The sequence below is a fragment of the Danio aesculapii genome, chromosome 25 (genome assembly GCF_903798145.1).
Source record: "Danio aesculapii chromosome 25, fDanAes4.1, whole genome shotgun sequence".
Taxonomy (NCBI): Eukaryota; Metazoa; Chordata; class Actinopteri; order Cypriniformes; family Danionidae; genus Danio; species Danio aesculapii.
In genome coordinates, this window is record NC_079459.1 from 16,941,602 (window position 1) to 16,954,453 (window position 12,852).

The 12,852-nt window shown below is 38.4% G+C and overlaps 1 protein-coding gene across 1 annotated transcript; it reads left to right on the top strand.

Moving 5' to 3' along the window:
- The first annotated feature begins 261 nt into the window (after window positions 1-261).
- On the top strand, window positions 262-10,397 carry LOC130219021 (retinaldehyde-binding protein 1-like). The gene is given in 7 exon segments (XM_056451292.1): window positions 262-438; window positions 1,521-1,647; window positions 1,650-1,724; window positions 5,007-5,185; window positions 5,259-5,417; window positions 7,199-7,309; window positions 10,269-10,397. Coding segments are annotated over 7 exon segments (957 nt in total).
- The last annotated feature ends 2,455 nt before the right edge of the window (window positions 10,398-12,852 follow it).

Below are 12,852 nucleotides of genomic sequence, written 5' to 3' on the forward strand. Positions count from 1 at the left end.
ATTAGCAAAACTCAGTTTTCAAGTGAAGTCTTAAGACTCTGTTATATCACACAACATGTGATTTCACGCTGGTTCTTCCAAAATGCTGCTCATTTCGCTAACAACTGTTTTAGGAACAAGGCATTTCTTAGTATTTAGGGATAGAGCTACGAACATTAGCCGCTAATTCCTCAATCTCAAACCGGCTTTATGCAATTCATGTGAGTCAGCTTAGCATTGGCCCACACTAGCTTCCATTGATTAGCGCTACTGAATTCAAGCATGTGGATTAGGGTGTTTTCAAGCATCTTTCTCCATCTGTTTCCACAGAGTGGAACTTTTCGAATGGTGTCCGAGGAGGAGCAGGCCCTCAGGGCGAAACTGGAGCACCTCACGGTCAAAGACCATGGGCCCGTGTTTGAACCCTCTGCACAAGTACCAGACCACACCATGCAGAAGGTGTGAAGAGATCTTTCAGATGTCTGAGTGTAGAAAATAAACACAATTAGACAGAACCCGGCACATTTAGTGGTCAAAATATGAGTTTACTTGCTAATTCACTATTAGCGGCCATTTGCTAAGGTGATGCTAATAGTAAATTAAACTGCATGAACATACCCTAGTCACGACATGGTGAACATCCAGCATCATGGTGGCAGGTTTAGCTCAAGATTTCTTTTTAAAAAAATGTGAAAACCAAGTAAGCTAGCATCTAAGCGGTGTTTTGCTAAGTAAAATGAGACTATCATTAAATATAGGCTCAAGATTTTTAAAGAAAATGTAAAAATGTAGGTACCACTACACAAATGTAGCCTAGGATATCAGGTAACTTACTATTAGCAACATTTGCTAAATCTAGTGACACTAGTAAATTTGAATAGCTCAAATTTACTAGTGTCACTAGATTTAGCAAATGTTGTCAATCAAATGTTTAGCAAATAGTGTCAATCCAAATCAACCTAGTAACAACTTGGCAAACGTACAACATCAAGTTGACAGGTCTGGTAAAATATTTGTTGGATGTAAAAATGTAACAATCTAATTTCAGATACACATTAGTGAGCCAAAGCATTACCGCAACAACTTAGCAAACAAAAAATGGCCTTGGTTATAATAAACAAAACACTAAAAAACATGGTTTTGCTACAATACACAACTAGGTAATTAGTAAACCAAAGTCAAAGGTTTACTACAGTAAAACTATGGTTAATTTGCATATTATTACATTTTAACCATAATCATGTCCCAAATCACCCTAGTAACAATCTAGCATTAATCCAGCATCAGTTTTTTAGGAAAATAGAAAAATTCAACTACAGAAACTAGCATCTACTATCAGACTATTAGTGATGTTTGTGAAACTACAGATCATGCAACTCTATTGTCCAAAACAGTAACAGCCTAGCAACCATTCAGAATCTAGTTATCACTACAAAAACTAACATCTGCTGTTGAGTTAGCATGCTTCATTGAGCATTCTGGCTGATAAAACTTTCTAAGCATGTTTCTTTAAAAACAAATGTTGTGTGTTGTGATTTTAGGCTAAAGATGAGTTGAATGAGACGGATGAGAAGCGAACGTCAGCTGTGAAGGAGCTCAGAGGAATTATCAAGGAGAAGGCAGTTACTGGAGATGAGCTTGCTAAAGGTGTTCAGGATACTTTTGGGGACAACCCGACGGCGTGCTGGTGAGGTTCATCCGTGCCAGGAAATATGATGTAAACCGGGCCTATGAACTCATGAAGGGTGAGTGGATTGGCCAAAAGATGCATTTGTGTCAGGGTTGTGGCAATATTGTCTGAATTGATAGGATTGTGAATGCTGAAAGATACAGACAGGTTTTAATCCATGACGTCATTTCTTCTGGAAAGTACTCATTGGTAGTTTTTTCAGCATGGTAATGATCCCAAACATTGTGCTAATTCAGTGAAACCATGTATGGAGGAAAAAATAGTTGATGAAAACACTGGCAGTCATGAAATGGCCTCCACAGAGTCCAGACCTGAATATTATAGGGGCAGCATGGTGTTACATAGACAGAAAAAAGAACAAATTGACAGCTTAAATATAAAGAAAACTGAACTGCTGAAACTATTATTTAAGGGACAGTCTCTTCAAAACAGTTGAAGCTCTGTTTGGTCCTAAGGGAGATCACATTAAACCAACTTGTGTTTGTTTTTGTTCAAAGATTGTCCTCTTTTTCAGGTTTTGTGTGTATATTTCTAGTATTTTCTGTTTGTATTTTAAGAAAGAATTGAATATAGATATATACAGGGGTGTGAAAAAGTCTTTACTGATGTATTAATTTTTTTCCATCTTTAATTTTGCAAATCCTCAAACTAATTTAAATATTAGTCAAAGATAACACAAGTAAACACATCATGCTGTTTTTTAAACGTAACTTTTGTTTATCAGTTCAATTCTTTGTTTACTTGTGTTGTTTTTAACTAATATTTAAATTGGTTTAAGAATCTGAAACATAAATTCTGACAAACATGCAAAAAATAAGAAATCAGTAAGAGGGCAAAGACTTTTTCACAGCACTGTATAAAGTCTGAGTCTACCAAAGCTTTTTTCCATATATATATATCTATATAAGCCAGGAATCAAACTCTGGTCGCCCTGAGCACCTTGGTGCTATATGTCAGCGCACTTAACCATTAGACTATTGGCGCCGACTTATTTGGAAATAAGCTCAATTTACAAGTGCTCTAGATTTAAATAGCTGATTATACATTTTTTTTAATCCATTCAATCAAGCTCTCATTTAGACAGGAGCACTTTTAGCTTAGCTTAGCTTAGCATAATTCATTGAATCGGATTAGACCATTAGCATCTCACTCAGAAATGTCAAAAAAGTGTTCCAATAATTTTCCCACTTAGAGTTTGACTATTTTGTAGTTACATCAAGTTTTAAGATGGATGGAAAACTAAAAAGTTGCTACTTTCTAGGCTAATATGGCTGGGATCTGTGCTCTCATTCCGGCGTAATACGCCAGGGATTTTGTTGCCGAACCATGGCTGCAGCAGGTACAATGATACTACACAGCACCTGTAAATAGTCCCAAACTAGTTTACAGCACTCTGTATTAAAATTTAGTGTGCTGCAGCCATGGTAGCATTAAAGAGGAAAATTATCAAAAATGTTATTTTTGAGCGGGATGCTAATTCAATTATATATGCTAAGCTAAAGTAAAGTGTTACCTGGAGATCATCTGAATGGATTCAAAAATAGTTAAACTCTAGAGTACACTGTAAAAAAAAATAACGGTCATTAAATTCCAGCAATTTCCATAAATTTAAATTTTTGTAATTTGACGTCTGTTATTTTATGGCAAATGTGTGAAATTTAATGGCCGTTATTTTACAGTTTTTTTCTGGAACCCTAGCTGCCGGAAAAAACTGTAAGATAACGTGTTTTTTTACAGAGTACTTAAAAAATAAGCCTATTTTCTAAAAATTTAAGTGTTCCTTTAACCATAATGGGCTCTATTTTAACGATCTAGTCCCAAAGTTTAAAGCGCAGGGCGCAAAAGCATTAAGGGCGTGTCCGAATCCACTTTTGCTATTTTATGGACAAAAAATACGGTCTGTGCTGCAGCGCATGGTCTGACAGGGTTGAGCTTATTCTCTTTATGAGTTCTGGGTGTGTTTTTGAGCATGAACCAATCAGAGTCTCATCTCACATTCCCTTCAAGAGTCATTTGCTATTTACATGGTGAAATTTGCAGTGGAAAAACTGAACACTTCACTAGCGAGAAAACAGTTAAACCGACCGTCTGCAGTGCAAGGATAAATAATGAGCCTCCTCTAATCGACCTTTACTTTCACTTTGTCTTTCTATCTTTTGTGGATAAGGAAACAGTGTTGTAGGCCATGTACAGACATCCATTAGCCTACATAATTAATTTTGTTTGTGAAGCACAAAGATTTGTTTCAAAACTATTTCTAAATTCAGTTCTAACTTCCAGCAAACGAATGAATGAACAATAATAATGAAGCGTTGTCAAAAAAACCAAACCCACGTCCTATGTCCCATATGGTCCAAAACCTTGACAGGTGGACAAATCTAAGCTTGTTAACAAGCAAATAAAAATATTCATATAATAAATAATACTGCTAATAATGATAACATTATACAAAAGCAAGTTAATAAAGTAAAAAAGATGAAGAAGGCATGCTGGCAGTGGTTTTAAATTTATGTAGAAAATAATAATTTTAGTAATATTTTATTCCTTTAATTCTTTTTTCATTTGTAAAGATATTTGTGTATTGATGTACATCCTGCATGTTTTAAGCATGTGTAAGCGAGGCACAACTAACGCACTCTGTGCTGGACTTTAGACCTGCTTTCAGCTGGTCAATTTGCAGTCTATTTTAATACCTCAAAATAGCAACATGTCAACAATGTGCCTTAACACACCTCTTTTCTAGACCGAAACACTCATTTCATCCACAAAGTGACGCAAATGGATTTGCTATTTAAACAACATGGTGGAAAACAGGAAAATTAAGGTTTCGTTGGTCTGAAAATAGCAACACGTTGGGGCAAACTTGTCTTGCGCCTGGTGTGTGATAGGGCCCAGTGACTGGACTGTCTGAGATTAGACATGGGCTAATCACCAACTTTATGATCATGACTTTCAATACAAATACTATTACAGCACACTGTGAGCAGACACTATATTAGTATCATTTGTTGTTTGCTTTTGGCATCTGATAGAGCTTTTGGGCCCAGAAACTGTGATGTTGGATCCCATTTACATTGTCATTTAGCAGACGCTTTTATCCAAAGTGACTTACAAATGAGGACAAGGAAGCAATTTACACAACTATAAGAGCAACAGTGAGCAAGTGCTATAGGCAAGTTTCAGGTGTGTAAAGTCTAAGAAGCAAAGCATTAGTAATGTAATTTTTTTTGAGAGAGTACAGTTAGTGGTATAGCCAGAGAGGCAGTTAAGATTAGGAAGGAAAGTGGAGACTAAATAGTCTCAGATTAACATGCAGATTGGTTATATTTTCCTGAAGGTTATGTGCGCTTCAGACGGGATTATCCTGAACTTTTTGAAAACTTGACCCCGGAGGCTGTGCGCAGCACCATTGAGGCTGGATACCCAGGAATTCTATCCAGCAGAGACAAATACGGCCGTGTGGTGCTGCTCTTCAACATCGAGAATTGGGACTATGAGGAGATCACTTTTGATGAGGTATTTTTTTTATTAATCTCAGACTGAACTGGAACTTGGTTTGAAAACTGTACTGATGTTGTTTTTGCTCCAGATCCTCAGAGCTTATTGTGTGATCCTGGAGAAGCTTCTGGAAAACGAGGAGACTCAGATCAACGGGTTTTGCATCATCGAGAACTTTAAGGGTTTCACAATGCAGCAAGCGTCCGGCATCAAGCCCACAGAGCTGAAGAAAATGGTGGACATGTTGCAGGTGATGGTTTAGCTAAATGAATGTCTGTGTTATTATTATTTTACCTCAGAAAAGTTGCACAACAAGAAAAATATCAAGTCAGTAAATTAATGAAAGCATAGTATAACCAGCCTAATCTCACAAGGAAACGTAACTGTTTTAAGTTTTGTCAGTTTAGTGACTAATTTGTACGAATTCGTACAAGTTCAGTCATACGAAAATGTATGATTTAAAAGGAAGTGTGGCACCCAACCCACCTAAACCCAACCGTCATTGGGGGATGAGCAAATCGTACTAAATTCTACGAATGAGATCGTCCGATTTCATATGAATTAGCCACTGAACCAAAAAGTTACGATTTGCTGTGAGATTGTGTTGGTATAACACATATGGGGAGAACCTGGCCGGGCTTGTGACAATACTACATTTCACATAATTTTTTCTATGCTACAAAGCTTAGAGCAGCTTTAACAAATGAACATTTCTGTAAATATAACTTATAATAAAACTATTCAAGCACTTAGTTTTGCATAATCAAAACTATAAACTCAGACGCACCCAAAACTTTTTTTTTTTATAGTTTTACTACAGAGTGCAACATAAGTTAAACTCAAGAGTTATATACGACGACAGCTCCAGATATATACAAAGTTCTATACAAAAATTCACAAAAAGTTGATGACAAAATATGAATGTTTGTTTTGCAAAGAGATTTAACCATATAATAGGAATTTCTAAAAAAAATAATAATAATAAAATCAACTAAATAATGTTTGGTTTAACATGCTATAACCACACCACTAGGTGCCAGTATAAGTCTAAGATAAGTCCAGTGAGTGCACATTCTGATAATAAGGCCAAATCCCAATTCTAACCCTTAGCCCTTCCTCTTCCCTCTACCCCTCGTTTTGTGCATTCCCGTGAAGGGGTAGGGGTGTCCCAGTTCTCTTTAGCTTGAAGGCGTAGGGCTAAGGGGAAGGGGTATACACCCCTTCGAAAGGAGATTTTTCAGGACCGCACTCAAAACTGAGGGATAAGAAAATTTCCCAGAATGCACCTGGAAGTAAGGAGATCCACAAATGAGTATTTCTTTGGCATTATTACGTATTTTTACAACAAACAAGCACATGTTTTAATATATTCATAACCGCGTTCGTGTTTTACTGTCATGCTTTTAAAAAAATGCTAAAATAAAAACAGCTAAATTCACAATCTATAATCCATAGTAATATCTCCTGTACAGCAGTCCCACAACATTCTGACACTCGATGACACTTGAATACCCTGTCAGAAGAGTCTAGTGGCTGAGAATGAGCTTTTTACAGTGTCTGCTATGAAGTTAATGTTGTTTTTTGTGTGTTTACATAGATGAATATGGCCACTGTGTAAATACACAGTACAGTTACGGTCTTATTGCCACATTATATCGTTATGATAACATAATATATGCCTTTAGTGATTTCCTAAAGACGAATATCAAAAAATAACACAACTGGAATAACTACAGCAGTCGCAATCGTCTGATCTCATATGAAGCATGAGATCGTGATGACATATGATGATGTGTGCAGGTGCTGTAGTGGTGTCCCAATTCTTACGGATAAATTTTGAAGCCCTTCCCCTTCACACTCGGCTTTAAGGGCCAAGGGGAAGGGGTAGGGGTACAAAATAGAATTGGGATTGGGTCTAAGTCTCCAAACATTGATTTGCTGGTGAAGCATCCCAAAAAGTCTACAAATATATTTATGCTAATCTTTCCATATGCTCATTCATTAATGTGAATTTCTTTTTCTTAATGGCAGGACTCTTTCCCTGCCCGTTTCAAAGCAGTGCACTTTATCCACCAGCCCTGGTACTTCACCACCACATACAATGTGGTCAAACCCCTGATGAAGAGCAAACTGCTGGAAAGGGTGAGTTGTGTTTATCATTCCTTCATTCATTTTCCTTCAGCTTAGTCCCTTTATTCATTAGGGGTCCCACAGCGGAATGAACCGTCAACTTATCCAGCATATGTTTTACACAGCGGATGCCCTTCCAGCTGCAACCCAGTACTGGGAAACATCCATACACACTCATTCAGACACATACACTACGGCTAATTTAGCCTATTCAATTCACCTGTAGCGCATGTCTTTGGACTTGGGGGGGAAACCGGAGCACCCGGAGGAAACCCACGCCAACACTTCCGCTTAAAAAGATAGATGATTTTTTTGACATCGCCTCATACTTTAGTTTATCACCAAATCTTCTGAGCAATCAAATGCTCTCTATATCTGACATGTCCCCACCCTCTTTCAAGATGGTTATGCTATATGCGCTTAAGCTCAACCACTCTCACACTGGGTTCCATTCGAAGACCCTATGGTCTCGGAGGGTCCCTCTGAAGGGATCAGAGCATAAGGATGAGCCCTTTCAAACTGAGTGCAGTGTGTGACACCAAATAACTTGTTCAAGGGTGGCTTGTAGTGTTAATCAGTTGTATTTGTTATAATCCTTCACTCCAAGGGCCTTTCGAAGTGGCCAGTTTTGAACACTTTGGTTTGGAAAGACACTTTAATATGGTAACCATGATTTCTTCACTCTGAAGTGTCCTTCAGAAGGCGATATCCCTCATTAGTAAAGCACCGTAACTGACAGGACGGTGATTATTAAACAAAATGCAATTGGCTGTTTTTGAAAAAGGGAGAGTAGCTACTTTATATCCCATCATGTCTTCATATTTTAGTTCAAAATACATCACACACTGAATAACGATTGCACATCTCAAAGCACTTCACAGAACCTTGGAAAATATAGCTTGACAAGACAAAATTTGACCGCATTTGTCATTGCTAGAGTATTCTGTGTGGCTGTTGTATTCTGGGTAGTAGTTAAGGTGTTGTTTGGTTGTTGTGTAAGCATATTTGGCATGTTGTCACAATGTTTTTTTATAGTCTCAGCCTCAGATGTCACAACAATGGAACATCTGATGCACAAGGCACACAAACCTAGAAACACTTCAGGAGTTTTAGGGTGTTCATCTAAATAGTTAAATTCTAAATGATTTCCGCAAGGTGTCCAATGCTACATCTCAAAAGTAGCCTTTTTCCAACTTGGTTAATAATGTCTAAAGTCAGACAGCTGACCTGTGAATTCAGGGCAAATTAGGGATGCACCGATCCTGATACTTGGATCGGATATCGGTTCGATACAGCATATTTTGTTGGATCGGATATCGGCCAGCTGGTACCAATTCAAATCCGATTTTGCTTTTGTGCTATATTCTGTGTCATTTATAAGCCAACAAAAGCCACAAAGGTAGCCTATTGTAAGGTACTAGAAAGTTGTCATGTTTTTGAAACCAAAATAAGTTTCAATTTTGATCACCTGACATCACAACCTAAATCTAACCTAGTATTAACGTCTTATGATGTTGTGTGCCTGCTGGGTTATAAAATGACCTTATTTTACTCCTCAGCCCTTTGCAATGTGAAAGTTAGCATTTTCTGCTCCGGTTTTTGTCGTAATTGGTAATAGAGTCTGAAGGTTTGGCTGCACAAGACTAGCACATGTTTTAGAATATTTTGCTTCATCGCTAACATGTTTTAGAAAATGGCAAGCCTTTTTTAACACGTTGCTAGCATTTTAGCATTTCACTAACATGTCCCAGCCTAAATTTTAGGCGTTACTAGTAAAATAGTACCCTTCACTCATTTGTACATTAAACAAATGTAATTCTATGAAAATCTTTTGAGATTTAATTGTACTTTTTACCAAAACACCAAATTTTTTAAGTTATAAAAGATAAAGCGGAAACAAGTCATACCAGAAGTTCTGAGCAGACCCTGCAGGCACAGGACGTCAACATGATGTCATATTGACATTGTACATCATCGCCATGGGGACGTTGGATTATGTTTGGAAATGAAAAGTGGGTTGGCGTCAGAACCCAATGTCAGGCCGACAATGTCCAACATCCAACCTAAAATCGACCAAATATCAACATCTAATGATGTTACAGCTTGACATTGTGTGGACGTTACCACTATGACGTCTGTCAGACGTTGGATGTTGCTTGCCATACCTGATGAATAAATGTCAGTATTTGACATCAATATGATGTTGGTTTAAGATGTTGGTTCGACATTGGATCATTGGACAACCTAAAATCAACCAAATATCAACATTTGACGTCACTATTGGACATCAAAATAACGTTGTCCTTAGATGCTGGCTCGACATAAAATTTTGGTCACCTGACATCACAACCTATATCTAATATTAACATCTTATGATGTTGTGTGTCTGCTGGGTCATAATATGACCTTATTTTACTCCTCAGCTCTTTACATCGTGAAAGCTAGCATTTTCTGTTCCGGTTTTTGACGTAATTGCCAATTGGTAATTGAGTCTGAAGGTTTGGCTGATGAACACTAGCATAAGTTGAATGTTTTGGCACATTGCTAGCATGTTTATAAAATAGCAAGCCTTTTATAATGCATTGCTAGCATTTTAGCATATGGCTAACATGCCCCAGCCTACATTTTAGGTGTGACAAGTAAAAATATACCCTTCACTCAATTGAACATTAAATCAATGTAGGTTCTATGAAAATCTTTTGAGATTTGGTTGCCGTTTTTTTTATAAGAACAGCAAGTTTTCTAAGTTATAAAAGATAAAGCATATAAAAAATCCTACCAGAAGTTCTGAGCAGAGTTTGATGGTGGTTGTGACAATAGGATAAATCATTAGAGTCTTACATTTTAGTTTCAGAACAAGGAGAATCATTTTTAAACAACAGTCCAATGGTCAAAAGTATTTTATCAAAATCAACACAATAATTAAATATGGTTGAAGAGAAAGTGATTTAGACTTTCTGTGTCTTTAAAGGTGTTTGTCCACGGCGATGAGCTGGAAAACTACTTCAAGGAGTTCGATGCTGAAATCCTGCCGTCAGACTTTGATGGTAAGGGCTCCAAATATGACGGCAAGATCACAGCAGCACATCTGTTTGACTAGGCACTTTTCAGTCTGTCGCTGTACGAGAACACGACTGTTGTTTTAGTTGCATTGTATTACAGGGCGTTCGAATGTGTTTATTTTCCTGAGGGTGAACCCAGAAGTATAGAAATTTTTCCAAGCGAATCTGGAAAAGTCTCCAGACGCCATCAAAGAGGAATGAAAACCGATATGATCAGTTAGTTCTCTATGAGGGCCGTGTATTTAGATTTTCCCTGAAATAAAGATATTCTTCAGCAACAGATAGCAGATGACAAAGTCCAGACATTCCTGTTGTTTGTCTTGTTAACTGAGAACGGAAAAACACTCAGCCTGGTCTAAGTGTTACAAGCAAACTATACATGATGTTCAGAATGTGTAGAAAGTTTCTGTTTCTCTAAATAAAGTGCACACTTAAAATGACATTACTATGTATTTCCTGTGTAATAAAACCCTTTTAAAATGTCAAATATTGTGCTTGAGTGATTTGTAAAAAATATCTTTATGTATTTTTCATAATGCGCTTATATCATGCGGCGGCCATTTTAAAAAACGAAAGCATGGCTGCGGTGGGAAAAACCCGGGAGTTTAGTATCAGCACTGTAAACATGTTGCTGCTGCCGTGATTTCAAAATGCAGTAAACATCACTTTAATATCATTCAGTTAAGTTTAATTTAAACAATTAAATGTATATTAGGCATCAAACTAAATCACAATCTCTTAGTAATAAGCTTAAGTGTCCTCATAGGCTTTAGTTCATGGCACAAGGTAAACACCGTGTGGGCTTCCCTGCTTCAGCCTATGTAACCCAGTGAGCGATAAAACAATGCAGTCCTTTGTAGCACACCCTCGTGTTGTCTGTAAAAGTGATGTCACGGTACTGAAGTTTTAACTACGTCCATTTCCCACTAACATTTAAGTGCCGCTGAGCGCGCTCTCTCTATTTTAAAGTCATGTAGTGTGAAACCTCCTGTCGCTGATCCATCCTATAGTGTAAACAGCACCGACAGAACGCTAACCCAGATAGTCATGCAGTGTGAAAACATCCGTGACACGACTACTTTGAAAATCATGCAGTCTGAACTTGGCATTGGCTGACAATGAGATCTGACATCCCTTTTTACTTTCACTTTCCATTTAGAACGGCCCTTCGGGTCACTCGGAAGGCTGAAAGAAATTATAAATTTGTGTCACTTTCTTTTCACTGATAAGATATACAGCCAGGTACACAATAGCCGCATTTCCACTATCGGGCCAGTGCGAGCCAGGGCTTTAATCGGGCCAGGCCGGGCCAATAGCCCGGGAGGTTGAGAAATGAGGCCGAAATCATGTCGCGTTTCCACTGTCGGGCTAGTTGCTCGCAGCGCGTCACGCAAACACCGCCCCCAGAACGTCCCCCGAATCAAACGTCACACAACCCGCCCACTTCAGCGGGAACAAAAAACTCAAATTATAACCACAAACACAACCTGGCATCACTACGAGAGCTGGAAGACGGAGAACACCGAAGCGATTGCTTTTTTACTGTTTGTGGTCTGTTGGTGTAAGGCCAGACAGCGTTCCCTGGATAAGGACATTCGAGTTCAGCGGCATTTACTTCAAACACAGATTTTGGCTGTCGGCACCTCTCTGTATGGCCGGAAGTTACACGTGTTGGATTTCGCGCTAAATGTTTTAAAAGGGAACACTCAAAAATAGCCCCTTCGTAGGGCATGTGTGCGCCACATGGCTGACGTCACATGTATTGTTTTAGGATCAGCTTTTTAGTTAAAAAGGTAACGTTAGTGAACACTTAGAGAAGTGTTTACTTTGTGGTGCAGTTTGATAAAACGTTAGTTAGTTGGTGACTTTACCATATGATTTTTCATGTCGTGTTTTGTTTAATATTGTTTATAAGAACACCTTTAGAGGAAGTCATAAAGTTGGTCAAGTCTCTGAAGCACAAAAGTATCAACACTTTTTGTGAGGGAAAACATCATATGCATGTGTGCTTTTAAGCAAAATGTCTAAATGCCTCAAATAAATAAATCACATGCCAGTACTGTCTGCTATCCATTTTTTCTTCTTCTGAGTGAGTTGATCAAGCGCGATAGCAAAACAAATGTAAGGGAAGAAAGCATCTTGTCTCCACTTTACCTGACAGGAAAACTCCGCCTTTGTACGTAACCCCGCCCCGAAGCCCCAGTTGGCCCTCCTTGGCCCAAGGTATTCGGCAGGCCGAAAAAAGCCGGACGCTGGCCCCAAGGAAGCCCCGCTTTGGCTCGATTACGCCCCGGAAGTGATAGTGGAAACGCGACTGGCCTTGGCTCGCCCTGGCTCGCTCGCTTTAGGCGCGATAGTGGAAACGCGGCTATTGTTCCTGTGTGACTACAAGCGATACTTCTGGGTTTCTTCTCACCGCAGCCTTGCTTTCGCTTTTAAAATGGCTGGCGCATGAAATCAGTCTGTATGATACAGAAAAGCAAACAAGCTAAT